The 23,602-nt window shown below is 30.0% G+C and overlaps 1 protein-coding gene across 1 annotated transcript; it reads left to right on the top strand.

The window, feature by feature from the left end:
* Positions 1 to 3,124: 3,124 nt before the first annotated feature.
* On the top strand, positions 3,125 to 22,701 carry LOC106121950 (organic cation transporter protein). The gene is made up of 7 exons (XM_013317784.1): positions 3,125 to 3,413; positions 18,852 to 19,021; positions 19,487 to 19,821; positions 20,300 to 20,620; positions 20,832 to 21,462; positions 21,620 to 21,729; positions 22,122 to 22,701. The coding sequence occupies exons 1-7, from the start codon at positions 3,344 to 3,346 to the stop codon at positions 22,192 to 22,194; spliced, it is 1,710 nt and encodes a 569-aa protein (XP_013173238.1). The 5' UTR covers positions 3,125 to 3,343; the 3' UTR covers positions 22,195 to 22,701.
* The last annotated feature ends 901 nt before the right edge of the window (positions 22,702 to 23,602 follow it).

Raw genomic sequence — 23,602 nt, 5'->3', positions numbered from 1 at the left:
TGTATTTTCTCAGATAGACATGATGAATTTTATTCACAAGATCACGAATGGGTTATTTATTTATGCAGTATCGATCCCGATTAACAATCTATGACGTCACTAGACGTAAGACGTAACCTCTTGAACGTCATAACACGATGCAAATACTGCCACTCTAAGTTTCCAATGAAAAATATTTTTAAAGCGTAATTATAAGTAAAACATTTGCCATTTATAAAGCGTTCGCAACCACAAGAGTTTTAAAGAAACTTTTGTGTTGTTTTTACGATGGATGCTGACAAAAAATGCGTGCATTTTAGACGGTTCTTTTAAATCATTAGACACGTTTTGTTGAGTAAAATACATCTCCATTTCGTTTTAATAATAGCAAAAAAACCTAATTTGGAAACATAACTGCTAACAATAACAGGAAAAGTCTTCGAAGTACTTGAAATAGATGTTATTACTTGAAGAAAACATTTTTTTTAAATACAAGTAAAACGTCAGGCAATGTTCTTGAAAATTAAGTTACCTGACCGATAACTGAATTAGATGTAATCAAAAAAAAATGACATCCTGTAATTTTTTGGCATCAATTGATAGCATTATTGATAGCAAACAAAAACAAATATCTATAAAATAAAATTGTGTTATCTTTGTTTTGTTAAAGATGATGGCAGAGATAACGATATGTTTTACGCAAGGATTTTGACCTCAGAAACCAATGATAAAAATTTTATATTATTAGGTGGCAAACCAACAAGCGCGCGATCATATCCGCAATTGCAGATGCTTTGCCTAATCGACGGAGGAGGGGGACACTGAAATATAATATTTCCCTATCCTATGCGTCCCTTTCTCTTTCAAATGCACTTTCCCTTCCCATCCTTTCCTTATAAGTTTAAGATGGAAAGAGAAAAAGGACTAAAATTTGGCCTCAAACTATAAATATTTGAACAGCCGTATCTCGATTGAGTGGCAATACATATTACCATTTGCACAGCTTTATTTTATTTTTTCATTGTTTATTCTCGCGGCATTATTGTTTTTTTATGAGAAAAAGTTGGGAGTGAAACAGTTGCAATACAATAACAAGTACATATTTGCAAGTAAATATCTGACGGAATTAAATACCGTGGGAACAAAATATATCGTAAAATACGTCATTGTACATTTTTTACTTATAAATTTCAGGATTGAATTAATTTTAAAATATAGTGTCGAGATTTCATGATCATTCCAAAAAAAATAATAATCAAAATTTTTTTTTAGTTAAAGTTGTTAAATATTTGTAAGATATTTTATACGTACCTACGTTTTATAGCATGAAAATTGTCAGGTAATAATAGTAAGATGGTGGGCCCACATCACCGCATAGCGATGTCAATATACAGTCAAAGAATTAAATTCGCTTCCCAGTCAAGATCAAATATTGCATACATGACCCGTTATAAAAAGCTATAATTTAGAGCGATCCTATGCAATATGGATACTTAATAAACGTCCTCAGTTTACAAGAGTAAATGTATCTCTTTAATCATGTTTGTTAATAATACAAATTTAATAATAAAACGCTTTTATATCCAGTCCGTTTGCCTTTTGATCGTGATAAAGATGCGCTCTTTGTCCTTTAAAACTTTATGACTGCATTTATATCTATGTTGGACAAATCTTAGAGCCAATCACAGTTGCCGAGGGAATTATAAAAATGCTCACATATTTAACTAATTGGCCATAAAATTGTAACAAGAATCAACAACTTCTACACATTTAAGAAACTGGAATAGCTCTTTTCAATCTTACTTTACTTACTTATTTGCAAAATCCTCGAAATTATTAAAGTAAGCAGAAAAACGAACTAACGAATATAATGTAAGTAATATAGTAAGTAATTTAGCGTCAAAAGCCTTATGGTTAAGGGTACGGATTTCCGACCACGAGGTCGGGGGTTTGAATCCCGCCATTCGACTATTGTCGTAAACCATATCCTAGCACAAGCATAGAGCTTAGTTGGAATGGTACAAGAAATATTAGTAAATTTACACAAAAAATCTGCTAATATTTTATAAAAAAAAAAAATTACAAACCAATATGGCCTTATTGCCAAGATAAAGGTAATCAGCATCATGTATAGGTATGGTTAGATTAGTATAGTTATTTCCGGAAATATCGGTCAAGGTTGAAGAGGTCATTGCTACTTGCGTTTGAATATATTTGTATCATGCATACTTCGCCGATTACGACCTTTAGATTAGAAATAAATAAAAACACGCAACAAGAAACCTAGCTTTATAATGCAAATTAAAAGCTGCAAGTTTTTGTTCCTTGCACACATGCAAAAATGAATGCTCAAAACACATTATAACAATTTAAATGTTGCCATCATAAATGAGCGTCCAGTTTGCAATATTTTCGAGTAAGTTCGACGGCACACCGACTAGTTTTAGACAGGATCTTTGTAGAAACTTCTCTCGCCTTCGAAGCCTATTAATATCGTGGCTGGTACAACGTACTTAATGTCCCTTTCAAAACATAACCTAGTATACCGTTATTACACAAACTATTAAAATAATGTCATAGTGCAAGCAATAATGCTTCATTAAATGGAAAAAAATGCTTTTTTTTTTCTGGCGTACAATACATAATACTAAAGTTTCATCAAAATCTAAGTAAACGTTGGGAATCAGTTAGGGAACAATCATACTGTGACTTTTATTTATTCCAAAAGTAAAATATACTACTAAGTACCTGAATTAAACATTGTTATAACAATGATAAAATAATATCAAAAGTCATTGTTACTTTATTAGATTCTTGTAATTAGCCTAACTGTTTATGTCATTTTTGATAAAGACTGAATCTATACCCAGAACTCCATTGATAACTTTTATTAATACATATTGTTATCCTTTAAATTCTGTTTGACAAGATATAGATATATGGATATAGATAGAGATAGCAATATGTGTTAATACAAATTTCACTTCAGTCAAAATGCACATTATCAGTTTCCGGTGAGTAATTAATTACTTCCTAAACGAATTATAAAAACAAACATTCCGTACAGGACTTACATGTAGATAAGTTGCGTTTGTATATAAGGTGTTTAATAATGGATTAACTGTGATTGTGATATTAAAAGGAGCGTGGCAATGAGTGTAGCCGGCCGGCGCTTGAGCTGCTTTCAGTCTAACGATACAAACACTTTGCAACGGTTATACGCTACGCTCGCTTCTACTGTAGATTTTCCCGCGTTTTCCTAAATAATAATTACGATCGAATTCAACTTTTATATAAATTATAATTTAATATACTTAAATTAAAAATATTTTAGTAATCAATTTAAAAAGTAGTGCGATTCTACATGGTCGAAGAGGGAAATAAAAATTTTCCTAGCATCATGAGGAAATGCTTCAAGATGGGTCTATTTAAGAGTAAGTATTTAACCTTTTTTACTTAGGTTTTCTTTATGATAGAGTGCTGAAAATGTTAGGAAATTTATTTGATTCTTTTTCTAAACAATGTTTAATAAATTTACAAAAAAGTTATTACTAAGGAATATAAATTTTTCTAACCAGAACGAAACGAATATTACAGAAATAGACTTCTTAGCAAACCAATCGAATTTAAATGAGTAGTTAAAATCCTTTGTCTCTAAAAATCACCTAGTTAAGCTGTGACAACAATTGTGTTACGTCTTTATTTATTTCTTGCATTACGGAATATGAAAAACGTGCTTCGTTTGTAAAATATTTTAACTTTACATCAGTCGTATCTCGAACAATGTAAAATAAACTATGCACAATTTTGTTGCTTTTGAAATACGCGTCCTTATTAGCTCGAATTTAAATAAACGTTTACGTGGAATAACAACGGTAATATCGTATTAAAAATCTAGGTACATATTCAAATATTACATATACCCTCTTAAGATTTTAATTTTTTATTATATTCCATCTTAGTAGTAAAGTGCAAGCTTGGAACCGGTTACTGCTGGTTTTCGCTTTGTATCTAAAGCTACTCTTAACATTTCTATCGTATTCTGGAACGTTCCTTTTATTGGGATAGTGAACTAAAATATACAGTATGGTCAAAAATTTTAAAAAAGTACTTCGTAAATATTATCGCAATGTTAATCTTAAAAGTATTTTTTGCTCACATTGTGAGACATTAAATGTAAAAAAAAAAAATTTACATGAAAATGTTAGGGCATAAGATTAAAAAAAATACAGCTTCAGGTTTATAATTGTTACCTTGAGAAAGAGATTCATATCATCTTGTATGTCAAAGTATTATTAACTCATTAATTAATAACACTAGTCTTATACAATTCTTCATATTACAATTCTTCATACAAGAAATAAATAGAATATTTTTAAAAGTGGAATTGTATCTAAATAGTTTTCTTTAGACAAATCTTAGTACAGATCCTCAGTTCAATGTAACTTGAATAAATTATAATATAAATATACGCATCGTTAAATCTGCATGCAAGCCGATATAAATTCAACATCAGTCATATTCGGTAGAGCAAGGTCAAGTCTTTGTTTATGTGTGATTTTGTTTCTATAAAATCCAGTCTTATAGTCCGACAAACATATCTGACCAGATGTGATAGCACATAGCACTGCTATCACGATTAAATGTTGTAGAAAATATGTAAAATCTAGTTAAGCAAAATAATTACTACTATGGGTCGAGGATCTTTTTGGGCAAGAGGGCATTAATAAGCTATTGTTATTTGGTGTCACTTATTCCCACCGGGTCAGATAAGTTTGGCATTCTATAGTTGTAACCTTTTTGATACAACGTCAATGCAGCCATTTTAATGCAAGTTTTTTTCTGTAGGCATATATAGTAGTCCTTTTATGTTGAGAGCTGTCAGTAAACTAAGTTCTAAGTTCAAAATTTAAAAAGTATTATAAAAAAAAATATAAAAATATGTACATTTTGAGTGCATAAATTCGGAAATAGAATTCGGAAGTCTGTTTTCCTCTTTATTTATTTTAAGCCGTAAACCTTGGAAAACCAAAAAGGTTTTTTATTGTCCCTTTGAGACATTGGGATTTAGACATAACCTTTAACAAGACAATAATAAAATTATGTAAATACCAAGAAAACACAAATCTTATAAAGATAAGACCAATAAGCAATGTTAGTGGAGCACGTGTCTCGGGGTTGATCTTTTAACTCCTTGTAGATAATTCGTGCCTTATCTCTTTTCGCACGGAAGTATGTAGTTAAAGATTAGCAAGCATGTATGTTAATACTTGAAAATAATACTTATTTTTAGTATGGAGAACTACGTAAAACGACTTTTCTGAGGAAGAGCGATACTGTAAGTAATGGTATCTTAGCGTATAAATTCTCCTATGTTATATTATTTTAGTAACAACATTCTACCAGTTATTATGCTAATGTAAAGCAACTTTTTGAATTCAGTATTATGACAAAATCTTAACTGAAACTTATTTTCAAGGTTACTTTTTTTTAATCAAAACCACATAACAAAACTACAAGCCAATAATATAAGTGAAGGTTTGTATACCAAGATAGAATTCAGTATCGATTCTATAGTTTGTTCAATTTAATAGTTTCTGTTTATGTCATATCATTGTCTTTTGTTTATAACATTAGTTGTTATTTATAATATTAGTTTGTACAAAAGAATAGACAGATCAAAATTTTATCAACACAAGTGTACAGAGTAACTGCAGTCAAAATCCAAAGTTACGTGCAACATGTTTATGTCAAGTAGCATCTTACCTTGGCATCGTTCAATGACGTATCTATAAATTATCATAGGCACCTATTGATAATATACAATTTAAGATATGACTACGGTGTACATATACCACTTGTTTACTAAAGAAGAAATTCGTAAAAACATTATAGTAGAAAAATCTTATCTACACGACCGTGATGACTCTAGTAGATATTTGTATATACTCTAGATGGAGTTACTGATATAATGTGATAGAATGAGTCAAATAAAATGATTTGTAATCAAAGAGATTCAAGTAGTTTATGTAGTTGTAGGACATAACGCCTGCTTTCCCTCAGACGGTTACATACTTCGACAACTCAATGTCGCCTGATTAGTACCATAACAGTAGCGCTATCTTTTGCTACTTAGTTAAAAGCACGTGTCAACATAATTAGTTTCAATAAAAGTAATCAACAAAGCTAATAGATATCCTTAAATAATATACATGGTGATTTAATAATATTATGGGATCCCAAATACATTATTTGAAAACATATTGTATTTATTAACTTAAACACAACTTCAATGATATAAGATATTTAATGCACTTAACACTTAATAACCTTAATAAAACTAAATTTCTAACTACTTATGTATGTACAACTTTCTATAAATTCATTAGGATATATATTATAATATCCAAACATTCAATTAGTTTTATACTGAGGATACGAAATTTTACATCGTATTTTTAAATTCATTTACATTATGTCGCCATCGAATGATAATAAGAACTGTCACTTAAAACCATTCAACCAGTTTTTTTAATGCCTATTTCTTAATACTGCTCTACTTTTATGATTGCAAATATTTCTAGTATTTCCTGTACTATGGTCTTAATTATAACTATCAACTCATTACTATAGACGCGATTATTTATCACATATTATTTAAATGAAACATTCACAAACCCTTGCAATATCCTGATTGAGTCTACGTCGTCGTCCTACGTCGACTTAAGGTATACAACGCATCTGCAAGTGCCGATGACTATGGGCAGTGGTCACTTCGCTATTTCGAAGAAATCAGGCGACCGCTTGGTCGTTTGCTACCTTATGATATAAAAAAAGAATTTCGTAAAAGGACCTTTGATAAAAAATTCCCACACTTGTTGTTTTCAAAAAAGTAATAACATGTTAATTTAATTTGACTGAATGCAAGCTTACGAATTCCTTAAGAAATCACGGATCTGTAGCAGTCGATTCTGATTATGTTTTACTGAAACAGTGCAACACTTTCGACATTCTCTTTTATAAACGAAACCAATATTCAATCCTTGATCCGAAAATTATTTTCTTATATGTTATTACTATTTTACTTTTATTTATTACTTTTCATGAAGCTGAGTTCAAAAAATATTCCAATATCCTCTTAGCAATAGACCATGGGTTTTTATATTACTATTGCGATCTTTAGATCGGTTACATTTAAATTAAACAGATTAAAAATGTTTATCTAAAACATCGCGGATAAGCAAAAATAATTCAAGATCAAATGACTTTGGCCGCTACAAACAACTTAAATTGTATTAAAAAAAATAAGAAACAATAAATATTATATTTATCATAAGCACGTGAATAACATTTATTGGTTCGAAACACGTGATATGCATAGAAATTCCATTAAAACAATGCGCTATGTTATATTATAATAACTATAAAGGATTTATATTATTACCAAGTGGCCTAGTAGTCGCCAAATATATAAATTAAAACAATATAGGTTCCGTGTTATGTAAACTTTAAATTACGACTACAGTTTCTGCATAAAAATGCATGCTAATAATGAAAGTTATACCATGAAAATGTTTTTAATCAACATAAACCAATAAGCTATGTTGATTTCCTTAACACAACTTTAATAATACCGCATTATAAATATTTTAATTATTAGCCAATAATAACTTTTTGTTTAAAAAAAATAACCGTTAATTATACTTTAATAAACAAATTACGTAAAATACTGAAGGATAACAAGTTCCTTTACAAAACGTTTACAAATTTTCATAAAGTTTATTGGAGTAATTAATTACTTATAGGCCTAAATAAGAACAATTATAATATTTTAATATGAAGCAAATTATTCATAACTAAATATATTAACTTGAATATTTTTTGTAATTACGACTTTAGATTTAAATATTCTTAATTATTTATATCTCTGACATTACGGTTTGAATAAATCCTTGGAAATTACGAACACTATATGAACACTGCTATTTAACTTATGTTTTCATGGCTAATAAAAGGATAAACGTACAGAAAATACGGAACAAAAGCAACGAAGATTAATATTTCAGCACAATTTTCTTCTACTTCATAGTTAAACTTAATTTACTTAAAAAAACTTAATTTGTAGCCTATGTGTTCTTCCAGACTATGATCTGAATCTATGCAAAATTTCAACAGCCGTTCTGGAGAGCCCGTTAAACAAACATTCATCCATCTATCCATCCATCCATCTATCTAAACATTCGCATTTATTAGTAAGATATCTCTTTGCTAACGCATAACTAAATAATAAATTGTGGTAGATTTCTGTGACAGTTCTGGGAGAGTGGGTACTCATTCCCCGGTCAAGGCGATCCGTATGTACGGCCATTATAGCTTCTTACAAAGGACAGGTCTGCAACCTACTTTCAAACATATTTCATCACTTTGTTATAATTAAAAGCTATGTAAATAAATAATTGCTGTTTGCGATGATGTATCTTTTAACAAACAAAAATAAAAAAACTCTGACAAATTACATTCAAAGAGCAAAATGTTTAGTCGGCTTGTGTAGAAAACATAATATTTTTTGTCGTCTTTTGATAAAAAAAATGATTTTATCAAATTTAGTGTAAATCTACTGCAATCGAATTTATAGAAATACAATTATTATAGCATTATTAAGGAGGATATTATTAATGGACAAAAAATCTGACAATCATTATGTTTATCAACCTAAACTGAACTTATTTGAAAAACAATTACAATCTTATATCAAAACCGCTGAATTACATCCTGTTTGAGTGTACAAAAAGTTCAAGGATAAATTGAGACTAAATTGTTTTATCATAACAATTAGAAGAAAAGATGCTAAGCGGATTTATGTATTGCGTATAGCTATGTCCTATTCAAGAATATAAAATTCTAGCCCGCTTCAATCGTTTCCTACAATACGTCACTTTCTTTTATACGGAAAACTATTAGTTCCAAGTTTTTCCATAATATGGCGACAATTTCATATTCCTTTTATCACGACTAATTTTCTCGAGAGCATTGGAATTGCCATTTCAAATAACTAACCCTAAAAGCATCGCTCAACATTCAAATCACGTAGTTGAACATTTTCATACAAAAGTCTACTCGGGAACATGTTTATTTCCACAAACAACTGTTGTAAATCAATTCTAATTCAAAGTAATTATTGCTGTTAACACAGATTGAAGGAGACCTGGTGTGGGTCCCCGCGTCTGGAATTTTCTCTTCGCAAGGAATAATTGTCGGAATTGCCTTAGACCTATAAATAGATTTATATTAATAAACGTTACATATTACCGTTACAATTAATGTACACGTGCAGAATTATATTCTATTGTAACACAATACCTAATGACATCCTTATAAATACTAGGCCGGTATTCATTCACTTGTTCTTACCAACATCCGGATAAGTCAGTGGTTCCTAAACATTAAAAAAAAGAAAAAGTAATATGGACTTTGAATTAGGTAATCTTTGGTCACTAACTTTTATGTTGTCGGCAATATGTGCTGTTATTTAAACATTTATTTGCGTAAATTAAAAGTTAATTTTACTCGAATGAAACCCGAAATGATTTTAGTTTACTAACCACAGATTGAGAAACATTGAAGAGAGACAATTTTCACTCTTGATTCATACAATTTAGAATTATGATTCAACCAGTTAACCTTAATCCGGTCTAACTGAATAATCTTGGCATATATTATTACGGTCTTCATACATTTTTTTTTAAACAAATAAGAATCAAGATATCCTTTGTTACTATAAATACATGACTACCTTATTTAAAGTTATTTCACGCTGTGATATTTTTAAAACAATATTGTTTTTATTACTTTGGTTTTGAACAATTTTAAACTTCCTTAAAGGATAATCTCAAAATATAAAGTGTAGATACAACAGATAAATAAATATTAAAAATTTTAAGGTTACTTAAAAATATTCATAAATATTATTTTATTCGTAATTAATATAATAAAAATTAAGAAATAAAAAGATTTTATTTGGCAATTTATCTAATTCACATTATTCAAAACAGATAAATTAAAAGAAGGAAATTATAGTTTATGATTTTCTAGTTAAATGCTCTTAAATACACATAAATTCACTAGCAAATATTACAAAAAACAAGTTTCTGTGCAAAAACTAACGTATAAATTATAATTTAATCTTGTAGGCAAAACTGAATATGTTGTTTTCACAACACATGTGTCGTAACATCCGTTCACTTCGTGTCGGAACATGCAATTTTATGCACCACCCATTGCCGGATCTTTGCAAACGCGCCTCTATCATGTAAATAACACTAGTTTTACATGTACAATTATCATTAAATTCTATCCTTTTAACATGATTAAAAAAATTGGACAAACTTACGAGAAATCAAATATGTATTTTTTTTAAATTGGCAGTTGCTCGTAGCTTCGGTAAAATTAAAAAAAAAATAGCAATAATCATATCACATGTCATCCGGGGTTAGGTTACTTCGTAACAATGGAAGTATTTTTTTAAAATCGGTTCATTAGTCTAGGAGCCCTTTACAAAGCAAAAAAAATACAAACAAATCATTGCGCTTTATAATATTAGTATAGATGCAGTTCGATAAAGAACGAAAACAATTTACTTAATATATCTAGATTTGTAACGATTACACTTATCGGTCTTAGCCATCTATCCAAGGTAACACTCACACTTTCAAAGAGATATGAATAAATGAGAAGGTCTTTTAAGTCTCGTATTTCGAGCTACTTACGCTACGACATGCATTCCTAAGACGTTGTCATTTTAATTATTAAAACGCCAAAAAAATTGTGCCAAAAATAAAAACAAAAGCAACACAGGGGATAGTTCAAAATGAGAGTCTACAGTAATCAAAATACCTTTGTTAAATAATTTTGTAATACCATTGAAAAGGTTCACATATAAAAAAGGATAGAATCTGCTATGAAGATAAAGAAAAATATGATAAAGATCGTAGGAAGATAATTTGGAAAATAAACTTTTTCGTAGTAAACTCTTAAGGCGGTGGTAGTAAGACAGAAGTGAGAATCTATTTTGATTGATTTCAATTCCGTTGACTATGCTATTTTAAGAGATATTGTATATGTTCTAAAATAAGTTGCAAATATATTTAAAACTAATTTGTGCATTTGTTTACATTAGTCGACACAGAATGTTATTCAATTCGTTCCTTATCTGATACTCATATATTTGTATCATAAGGTCAACGTTTAAGTCCGAAAGTCTCTAGGCTATTACCTTACAGACCAGTTGTCCTTAAAAAATTGCTCTAAATATATATCCAATAATCGTTTCTGCTTAAATCTGTGCACAGTTATAGTGTTTTCATATTTCTTATTTCCTCAATTAAATGTACTTGAAAACAGTTACTTTAAACTACTACAAAGAAATGCGTAAACATTATTTAATTGGTTAAGTTAAAGTATTTAATCAGATGTCTATAAGGAAATCAGCTGTTGTCCGGGACTTTGAGCGCGAGGAGTTTAATAGTCTAAAACAAACTTTATGAACATTTTCAAATAAATCTGATGAAGGAAAAACATCTCTGCATATACATATTCACTAGTCACTTGCTCGAAATTTTCATGATTCTCACCTACGTCGCAACAAAATTTCAAGTCTCTGGGTCCCATCACTAACCTGTGAAAAATATTTTTGGATATCAAATTTCATTCCCCTATTTAGACCTGTGCAGGATAAACAATTTTTTCTTTATTTCATACGCATGACATCGTTTGATAATAAAAATAACACGTTTAGTATAGCAGTTATAATATTAATTCACCGTAACGTAGTGTAAACTTTACGATAATTAAGATTTGCATGTTGCACAGTCCGTAACTATAATGTTCTTCTAAGTAGCAACTATTAACTAAAATGCCCTTTAAATTGTGCTAATTTAGTATACCAAGAAATCACAGACTTTTCGTTTATCAGTAACCAAGTAATTGTTCGCAAAATGAAGTATTTACAAAGTTTCAGATAGGAAAATAAAAATCAAACATATTATAAAAATAATAATTTGTTCTCAAACAACAATTGTTAAGAGCCTCACTAACCTTAGATATTTTTACGATAAATTTTCGTTTTAAGCAATTTTATTGCAACTTTTTTTATTTTTATTCTATATTTTGCTATTTAAATTCAGATCGACATTGAGATATACTTTAATTCATAATCGCTGTAGTTAACCTTTTAAAAATTGACTAAATTTATTTTTAGACTACCGTTATAACATTTACATAGTAGATTTATAAAGATTGTAAGCAATAATAATATTTTTAGTAATACATTGATAATTTGCGAATGTCGCTCGTATACTTTGTCATACACGTCAACGTAAACTAGGAAGTGAAATTGAATTTTATTTTTTGATTACCGTCTGTATATTTATAATAAGACAGTTATCGTATGTTCACACAAAATGATTTATGAAATAAAATCAATTTCAAGTTCACATAAGGTTTAACTGATAAGTTACGAGGCGACAAGTTATTCTGTTAGTTCTTACCGCTGGAACACTCACCGTTGGTTTCCGAGACCAAAATTTGTAGAAACATATCATCATAAATGTAATTATATGTGACAAAACAGAGACAACAATGTTTTAAACGGGAATTTTGGTCTCTGAAACTCACGGTAAGGGCTATACCATTGAAAATTTAGACAGTGTTTTAAATACTTTTAAGCTTAAATATACGTCTTAACCTTTTCATAATGTGGGAATGGTAAGGGATGTCAAATAGTGTTGGTACACAGTCTATATAGTTATGGAGTAAGTAAAACAAATACAAGTGTTGTTCTTTCTATGTATTATTTCACCAATAAAGACTGACCTCCTTACAATACTCGAGGCATTTGTCACAGTTGTGTCACACTTCTTTCCGGTCAATTGAACCAGTTGAAAGTTTTGAGCATATTTTAAAATCGAGTTTTGAAGAAGTCTTTGTCGCGTGTAAAATGAATATTTCGTGCAAATTATTGACTTGATTCTATTTATTTTTCTTTCGCTATCTCAGCGATAGTAACGAATTAAAAGAGTTAGAAAAAAGTAATGAATAATTTGCTTACTACATTCCGGAAATACAAGTATTGTTTGTTTTGTTCTATTTTAATAAGTATGCGGAAAGTGTAACAGATGTCGTAGCTAGCCTTGATCTGTGACCTTTTATTTCCTGTAGTAATATCCTTACTTTTATCCTAGTGACATTAGATCGTCCTAAAGCGTTCTACAGAATTGTAATAAGACAAACAGGTAAACTAAAGGCAGATTAGGTTTGTTTATTGTTAAAAGTTAAAAGTTTATTGTTATGTAGAAATCTGACTAATTGTACGTAATGGTACATTTAGTATATTATTATTATAATTATCTGGAAATAGATTTTGTTGATATCAACGTTTTTCCAAATCGTTTTGGCTGCAGGAGATCTCAGTAGCGGGCATACACAGTTTCCGAAACATAGCATACCAAGAGATGGTTAATTAAATAAATTATAAAAAATCTTTTAAAGTAAACATAGAGATTTTTTACAAAGTTTGCATTAGCTTACATTAGTAGAACGCACAATTTGGTGTAGATCGTAGTCGTATCGTAGAATAATGATTTGCGCTAGATGATTGAATAACGAGAACAGTGACCGAGCGGTAGGATCGCGTCCAATCAATTCCATCTGCTTCCGGAGACGTCCCCTAACGCAACACGGACGCCTAGTACCTCAGTAATATAACACCTAACATAAACTATTACAATACAAGGAACTACAACACATATACATTCCATCATTTTATCAATTTATGACGTCTTGATTGTTTTTAATAGTTCATTATACGTCGTCTGTAGTTAGTACTATTTCTCAGTCAAATACATAAAGCGTTATTAAAGTATGGAGATTGTAATACATAATTGTAGAACATATTTGACTGATAACAATAAAAATACTGACCTACTATCATACGGAAACTACTCGTTTATTTTGATAGCAAAATGAATTTAATTTAGACTGTAGGCTTCTTTAGGTTCCATTTATTTTGATAAAAAATTTAGAAAGAGGTCAAATATTTACTATTCCTAGAGCTCAGCATAATAGGTAATAAACATATTATATAATACATAAATAACAGATGCATTTTGAATATATTTATTTCAGTTTCAAAATATGATTTTGTAATTATCTTTAAGCTGTGGAAACGCATTGAAGAGTTGCACGTCTACAATTATATGGATATCATGTGTCTAGGATTCATCAACGTGTTTACAAAGCTAAGTTCTCCTGTGGACGACGTAAAATCTAATTTGTCGGGTCACTGGATACGATGTTAACATTTATGTATAAAATGATGTCATGCAGAACGATGACGAATCGGGACCATATTTTTTATAGGGCAATAGGAAATCGACCTATCGATGCGTTGTAGGTGCTTTAATTGTTTTTTTTATGGCAAGACACCGCTAAGAAATGCTAATTTGGTTGCATATATTTTTTGTTTATCCTAATTTCTTCAATTTATAGATTCTGTACAAGTAAATTAATAGTAAAATGTGATTAGATTCTTTGGTTTGTAACACCAGTAAAATCCAAATATTGTTATTTACTTGGTATGTAATACGCATAAAATCTCTATAATTTTTTCATACATTACCGTTTTATTAACTTTGGTACTCAAGGAGTGTAATAACTATGATCCCAAACTTTAACAGCGTATTGTTTGTGTTGAAAACAAAGAAACATCATGAAAATGTGGTTAAGGAATATGTTTTCTTATTTAACAAGATCAAGTATCAACTTATTAAAGGCCAGTTGTTTTCTACGTACAAAATAAACAAAACTTCTTACTTACTATTGCATTTATTTATTAATATTACTGTAGAAAATCAATCTAAGATTTGAAAGTCGGTCAATGTCGATTGTTCAGAAATGTGATATACATGTAAAAGGCAACATAATATTATCAATTTTATAAATTTGTAATATTATGTGGCAAAGCAATTTTATCTACCATTCAAAAAGTAACTAGATTCATTTCCGTAAAAGAAATCAACCGAGGAATTATTTTATTTATGTGTGAGAAACTATACTCAAATATTAAGTAATGATAAATGCCCGAATGATACTTAATTCGATGACTACACTAGTTGTCAGATTGACGTATAAATATGAATGTGTGAACGTTGCAATAGTCAGTTTATTTCATATAAGTGATTATGTATTCATTCAATAACACAAACGAACGCACAAACGACAACGTATCAATGAGTTATGAATCGCACTCACGATGCTAAGAAACTTAAGTAACCGTAAGACGCAAAAACGCCCACATTTCTTACGAGAAATCTCTTTTAATTCATAAATCATAATCAACGCAAAATGTTTACATTATATTAAGTTCAAATAAAGATTTTAAAGTGTAAAGGACACTCTTATATATGTTTTTTTTTGCTTTGGCATGCAACGCATTCTTTCAGCTAGTATTGTGTAAATGAAATACATAAGGGAAATTTTGTTCTCTAGTCATAAAGAACTCAGTCACATTTTTGTGAAAATCGCGTAAAAATTAAAGTGAAATCAGAAATGAAATTGCACAAATTGTATTGTATTAGTGTAATCAATATGCAAGCGACCTTGACCCTTATTGTAACACGCTGTCCGCAAGATGAAGAATAATGTTTTAATGCCCATTGCACTTGTTTATACCACGAATGATACGAACACAACAGTACTTGCTACTGTCATAAATGCCAGTATTGTATGATGCTTTGACATTTGCTAGATAATATTACTAACAATGAAGTTATACAAAGTGAAGTGAGATTGGATAGAATGTTTCAACCTCTGTTTCCGAACTGACTAAATAATTCTAGAAATTCGTAACGTAGCATCCAGCCTGGCATTACGTTGTTACATTCCATTGAGTTTGTTTTGTTTCTTTTTTAACAATGTTAATAAAAAGCTTTAGCTTTAATTTGCAATGCTGTGTGTATAATAACGTATTTTATATACTACTAGTTGTCGCCAACGACTCCGTCTGCACGGAATTAAAAATATCTTAATTAGTAGCCTATGTGAACTTCCAGACTATGTTCTACATCTATTCCTAATTTCAGCGACATCCAGGCAACCGTTCAGGAGATACCTTCAAACAAACATCCATCCAAACATTCGCATTTTCAATATTAGTTAGAAGTAAGATATATAATTCTTATCTGTAAAATGCATCCACAAACATCTGCAAGTTAATAAAACAAAAACAAACAAAAGAGCCTTGACCATAGGTTATTAACGTTGCATAGAAGATCATTGTCAAGGCGTCGCCGCGCCACGACAAACCTAATAATTGTTAGGCGTACGAAGTGTGCAACTATAACAGAATGTAAATGTAATAATACATAGTAGTCTTCTACTATTATTAATAGTATATATATATTAGTAGACGACGGGTTACATTGTCACAAAATATAAACGAGTTCTGTTAGACTGCATCAATAAAATTATGAATCAAAAAGTTTGCGGAACCGACCTCGGTAATAAACGCTACCAAAATATACTACGAATATATCCCAATAATCCGGTCTCAATATAAATATATTAAAACTGATAAAAGATATTATACACACTTAAGATTAGATTTTATCTAAAACAGCAACATAAATGCTACATTCTAATTTTAAAGAAATGAAAAGTATCAATAATACTGTCAACTATAAAATTTGAAAAGCTGTATGTAAAAATAAAAAATAAATAATATCAAAAACCGTGCTCAAAACACTATTTGGTTAGTTTTACTATAGTAAAATATTTCTTGAATTACAAGGGTATTACTAGAAATTTAATTCACACATGAGAAAATTACGTATTCAAGAAGTGGGTCAAGATCAACAACGACCTTTAACTCATTTGAACCCAACAACTAACATTCATATAACACTGACCCTTAATGAGAGCAAACAATTTATTTAATAACATTCGTATGTATATTTAATTACGTAGTTAATCGCACTAAGATTAACATTACATTCTAAGCTATAAAACGGAATTCCTAGTTTTCTTAAACAAACATAATTTAAAAACCAAACGATTATTCTAATATTTTCAATATACTTTTAGTATCGTTAATTATTTTCTCGTACTATGTGTAACAGGAAAAATGTACGAAAAAATTGATAAAGCTGATAGAGATTAAGAGCATGATAATTAAATCCAAATCTTTATATTATTTGCTGTCACAACAACGATATGCGCATAATTTCTGATAATGACAATGGCAATTTTTACGTATAGTAATTATAGCAATAGCTATCTTGTTTTATTTATCTGTGAATAAAAAACATTTATCTTTCCCAACTAATGTACACTTTTTCAATAGAATTTTCATTCGACATAACCATAAATTGGTTATTAACAATAATGAAAATGTGCACGCAACGAATGTAAGAAACAATTGGCTTTTGTTTCATAGTATTAAATGAAATTACATACGCAAACAGTTGACAATGCACCCTGTATTTGGCTCTTTACCGTTTGTAAAAGAAAATATATACTGTTAATTTAAAAAGAGAACATCAAAAACATCGTTTTATGATTTTATGGCTTCTAAAATGATCCTTTTTGTAAATGGCCTGTATTGTATACTTCCCACACTTTTAGTCTCAGTTTTAAAGGGCTAAAAGTTCTGCGACATAAAATGATAAGAGTAACGTGTCAAGGGCAACACTAAAAACCTATTGCGCCAGAAAACATATTTCGAAATTCTTAGTACGACTGCATTGTTGTCTTGTTTTAGTAACCTGTTTGCATTATGTTATAATATAAAAAATACAAATAATCTATGGTTATAAAATAAACTTGGCTTCGTTGCACCAAAGTTGTGGTCTGAATGAAATGAAAAAATAAAAACTTTTAACCTTGACATTAAAAACGAACGTAACAAGAATATGAGCTAAAAAGAATGAAATACGTTTTATTTATTTCAACTAAGATACTTCTTTTATTTATTATGAACTGTAGAATTTCTCAAACAAGTGTCAGTTCATTTCTACCGTGGTGTAACTTAAGCGGAAAATTGTGTAAAACAATAAGTTTCAAATAAAAGGCTTTTTCCTTCAGGAAAAAATCATCATTTATGATTATATGCTTAATAAAAAAATTGCTCATAACAGAAACACAATAAAACTTTACACACAATATTTTGTGTTTTATTATAAGATAAAAAAAATAAATATCAACAAGATTATGTTATATCAAAACACACACACTAATAATATAATTGTAAAGAAAATAATCTTCTAAAAATAAATTAGAATATAAATGATGCGAGTTATGTGCATTAACAAACAGATAAGTAACATCTTATCCGATATGAAAGAATAAAGAGGCTATATTACCGCAATAAAACGTTATCCAGCTTACAATATTAAATAATCAAATACACTTATCTTTGCTTTATCATTTTCCTTCTTTGTATTTGAAAATTTCGCATTGGGAAAAATTGTGTCAATACAAGTAAAGTGTACTTTTAAAATTGATAAATATTTATCAATAATTTCATGACATTTTATAAAGGCGCGCTTTTTGACATTTAACAAGCTAATGCATACTGTAATAAAACGATTCTTTTTCGCTTGAACAAATAGCAATAAGAATAATTATCACATACTACATTAGCCTTCAATAAAAGATGTATTATTTAAATATATTAAAAATTCTTCGCCCTTTTCCATTTAATGTGGGATGGAACTCCGTATTTTCGTCTATAAGATCCATGTATTAGTCATTACTTACTTCCTTCTTCGTAAATATGAAATTATAAAATATATTTCAAAAACTATTTTTCTTTGTTTCAGTAATCCCAAGTCAAAAGAACAAAGAGAAATCAGTTGCAGCCGGACCTGAACCGGAAGATGTTGTATCTACAGTCATTGGCAACTACGGACGATGGCAGCTACTGATGACTTTTCTCCTAGCGATGTTCTCCTTCCCTTGCACATTCCACATATATTTACCTACATTCACGGTAAGTTTTAAACTTTAAGGTGGTTATTATACTTTTAAAAATACCTAACTTTAATAAATGAAAACGTGCATAGAATAGTCTCCCAAGCATCTTTAATATCTTTTTGTTGGTTATGAAATCAAATTGTAAATTAGAGAAAAAGTATTAGCAAAATATATTTTTTACATTTTAAACTTGGCATATGACGGATGGACGATTTGAAAGTACTTAATGTAAAACTGCCAAACAGATCGTTGTTAACTAATAGAAATGCAAAAATCTAAGTGCCACAAAGTTATAAGTAATGGAAAGATAGCAACGAATCATACCATGTTGGTACAACTGCCAATTTTTACCTGTAATAATTTGTGCTAAACAAATTTTCAGTGTATTTTTCTTATTTACACTATATTATTAGGCAACACATACGTAGTCTCATTGTGTGACTTTTTGGTCATTTCCTTAAATGTTTATTTTATTTTCCAGGCTAAATCTACGAAGTTCTGGTGTAGATTACCGGAGAGTTTAGCTGGTCTGCCAATAGAGAACTGGATTAATTACAGTCAACCAGTAGACGCGTGCTATGTCCGTGAATTACCGAATGGAATTACTGTCGAAAGTATACTAAATAATACAGCACCTGTCCTCGATTCGTTCCTCAAATGTCAGCAATGGGACTACGATCGATCAGAAGTTGGTGAAACGATTATATCAGAATGGAATCTAGTATGTGACAATGCAGGATTGACAAATCTCGCTGAAGTTGTGTTCCTTATCGGTGTCGGAATCGGTGGCGTCGTGGGCGGTTGGATTTCTGACAAGTAAGGCACTTACAAATTTATGAAACCACAGCCTAACAAATAAATTACATAAAACATATGGAATTTTCCAGACCGATTGTGAATTAGGTTTTCCCAGCCCATATCAAACAGACTAACAAAGATTGTCAGTTTAACCAAATCCGTATTCGATAAATATGTTTTACAATTGTAAAGAAATATATGTTTGTGGCATTCTAATTGCTTGTATAACTATTTGAGACACATGTAAATAGTGAAGTGGATTTGAAGGACTGAATAATATGCTACTTTGTAATCAATACTGTTTGATTAATTTGAACTTTAAGAGATAGTTACTATCGGTTAAATAAATAATTCGTATTGAAGAACACAAATAAATTACAAGTGTTCTATAAATTAATTGCTAATTAACGAATTGAATCTACATTTTTACTCTCCCGTAAATAACTTAACCTTTTAATATATTTATACACAAATTATTATTTTTTTGTATTTTCAGATTCGGGCGAAAACGCATCTTGATGGGTATGATGATCTGTCAGTGTGTGCTTGCTATAATATCGTTACTGGTTCGTTCTTACATCCAGTACGTTGCGGTGCGTCTCATCATGGGTCTTGTATCCGTATCAGTGGTGTATGCAGCATTCGTGCTCTCCGTTGAATTGGTGAGCGGCAACTGGGTGACAATTGCCGGCGTCTGCAATTTCTTCCCTCTGCCACTGGCTTACGTCATCGTGTCTCTCCTCTCATTACTGCTACCGAATTGGAGAGATTTACAACTGTCACTCTCACTACCGGGATGCTTCCTGCTATTACTATGGTAAATATAGTATATTTAAGTTTAATTTAAGTACAATGGAAGGTAACTAAAAATAAAACTGTTTTAAAAACGTCATCAATGTGGTCAATTCCTTATTAGTCAAAGCTAGAAATAATTGCGTAAATCGAATTTAACATTTCTATTTCTAAGGCATTTCATTGGGAAATATTATCGATTATCATTATTAAACAAAGTTTTTCTCTCATTACAGGTTCGTTTTACCTGAATCACCAAGATGGTTAATTGGCAGGGGACGTATTCAAGAAGCAAAGGAAATTATTGTTAAAGCAGCTAAATTTAACAACCGTGCGATACCCGACGACATAGACAAAATGTTATTGTTGAGCAAACCCGAGACTGAAGCCGAGCAACCAAGTATTGTGATGCTTTTCAAAGGATATCTATTAAAGCATACCTTTTGTTTGTTCATCGCTTGGTTTTCTATGACCATAGCATACTACGGACTTTTGTTGAACATCGGAAACTTTAACTTGGGCAATCTTCATGTTACTTCTATAATCCTTGCTATTGTAGAAATACCAGCGATCGCTGTTAGCATTCCGATATTGTTAAAAGCCGGGAGAAAGATACCAATTTTCATAAGTATGTTCATGTGTGGAATGGCTTGTGTCGCAAGTGAGTTATTCTCAATCTCCTTTGAAGATGATTGGATCATGATTGCTTGCTTGATGGTTGGGAAGTTCGCGATCGGCTCTTCAAATATGATGATGCCTATATTTACGGCAGAGCTGTACCCGACTTTGATAAGAAATCTCGGAGTTGGTGTCAGTCAAGTAGCTGCAGGATTAGCACTGATGTGTATCCCGTATTTGTGGGAATTGGTAAGTAACTAATTTCCCATTTGCAATATTCTAAAGTCTAATTAGCAGATTTTGATGTTAATTATGGACTTAGGGCAGATTTTACGTTTAATCTTTGAATATAAACTAAATTTGAATCAGTAGAGATAAGTACAAAAGTATTTTTATTTTGTTACAGACCGCTTTGAACAAACATTTGCCGATGGTGACGATAGCAGCCTTGAGTGCAGTTGGCGGTGGCATTGTTCTTTTGCTGCCAGAAACGACGCGGACCAAAGAAAACAAAAAGTAATTTCATTAAACTCCCACAAATTCCTCTATTGTTTTCACAATTAATATTTTTCAATGTCTTTTACCAAGTTTTAAGTACTTCTTAGGTGTAATTTTTTTAATACATTAAATTTAAACAGGGAAGTTCATATTCTCCATTCTTGTTAAAATAAAATAGCAATTTATCTAACCAGAGCCTCTGCGCTAGTAAATTTTGCAGGATTTTTATGCATGCCGTGACCGATAATATAAATTACGATTATATATAAGATTTTCGTACGCAGTCTTCAATATAAGTAATACAAAATAGAATACATATTCATAATTTCCTTATACTAACCCTAAGTACAAGCTAATACAAGTTTTGTGTTACAAGAATGATTAATGACTTGATTATTTTACATTTACAGACCTGCCTTCGACAGCTCTTCGCCGTGCAATGGGACCTTCACTATTTGTGATGAAAGAGGATATCAGAATTAATTCCAATCCGCCAAAATAAAGGAATGAATCTGTGTAAATATTGTAAATATCTATTTAACCATTTAAAAACTTAGTAGATTAGTGAAATCATTCCGAATTTGATGAAGTATGAATGAAATGCAAATCAGTGCAAGCAATCTTGTTTTAAAAGTCATATCAAAGTAGGAACGTCTATACTAGTTAGTCAAAAACAATTGAATAATTGTGAAAACGTAACTTAAAAAATTGCATAGCAATTGTAGTTATTGGTATACTCAGGAAGACCGATGTATTTGAATGCCTGTATCTAACCGACAAGAATAATTGTGATTATGTACGGATTTAGAAAAAGCGATGAATGTCTTAACTGAACCGTGCCAAAAGAAAATCGTAATGACTGCCTTCTTGTCTGAATTATAAGCGTGATGTTGATTAAAAGTGAAATGAAGTTTTAATACGATTATTAATAAATTAATTACATTTAAGTATTTTAACAATTACGTGATACAATGACTAACATTAAAATTAGTATATGATAAGAAAAAACTGTGATTTTACATATTTTTCATGATCTTTGAAAAATAAATATTTTAATTGTAAGTATTAATGAAATAGTTGACCGATTTTCTAAATATTAGTCGGAAAAATAAGAAAAAAACTAGTATCAACTTGTATCATTTAAATGTGCTATATATTCTAAAATGCTGTAAAATTATTTCACAAGAATAATCTTCTAGATTCATTCTGAGAAAAAATTGTGTATACGAGAAAAATGCAGAATAAAATTAAAATAAGCTGTATATTTCTAAATTCTCTAATGGAGGAAATAAGCATTTAAATATTCAAGATTATTGTTTACCTTTGTGATAATGACCTATAAGATGCTTTAAAATTTTGTTTCTTGAACAACAGTTATGGCAGGTCCATACAAGTAATATGTTATATGTTATTTCTATTAACAATTATTTCTTAAACTAACTTTAAAATACTTTTACAAGGAGTTATAATTTTCATACTAGAAAAGGCAACGATTTGTATAAACACAGGCAAAATCCAGAGTTACAGTTATTTGTCTTGTAATACCGTACCTGTTAGCAGTAGGCTTAAAACATTTTTTATTCTCACATTAATAAAAAGTTTGCTTTTAGTTCCTGCTGCTAGGGACTCGATCAATTCTCTCCCGGCAAGACAATGTACAAGCTTATGCTTTGAACAGCAAAATTAACAGTATTTTTTTTTAGAAATATTTCATAATTTTGCAGTAAAATAAACTATTGCCAACTTAGCCATTTTTTTAAGTCTTGCAAGAATTTACTAAGTAAAGCTTTTTTTTTTCCTTTTTTCTTCTCTACTATTTACCATATTATTTTTCCAACTGATTTTAGGCTTATATACTTATGTGTAATATAATATTAATTAGATAAAATAG

The sequence above is a fragment of the Papilio xuthus genome, unplaced genomic scaffold (genome assembly GCF_000836235.2).
Source record: "Papilio xuthus unplaced genomic scaffold, Pxut_1.1 DF826933.1, whole genome shotgun sequence".
Taxonomy (NCBI): domain Eukaryota; kingdom Metazoa; phylum Arthropoda; class Insecta; order Lepidoptera; family Papilionidae; genus Papilio; species Papilio xuthus.
Note: the sequence above shows the minus strand (reverse complement) of the source record. Positions and strands in the feature narration are given on the sequence as shown.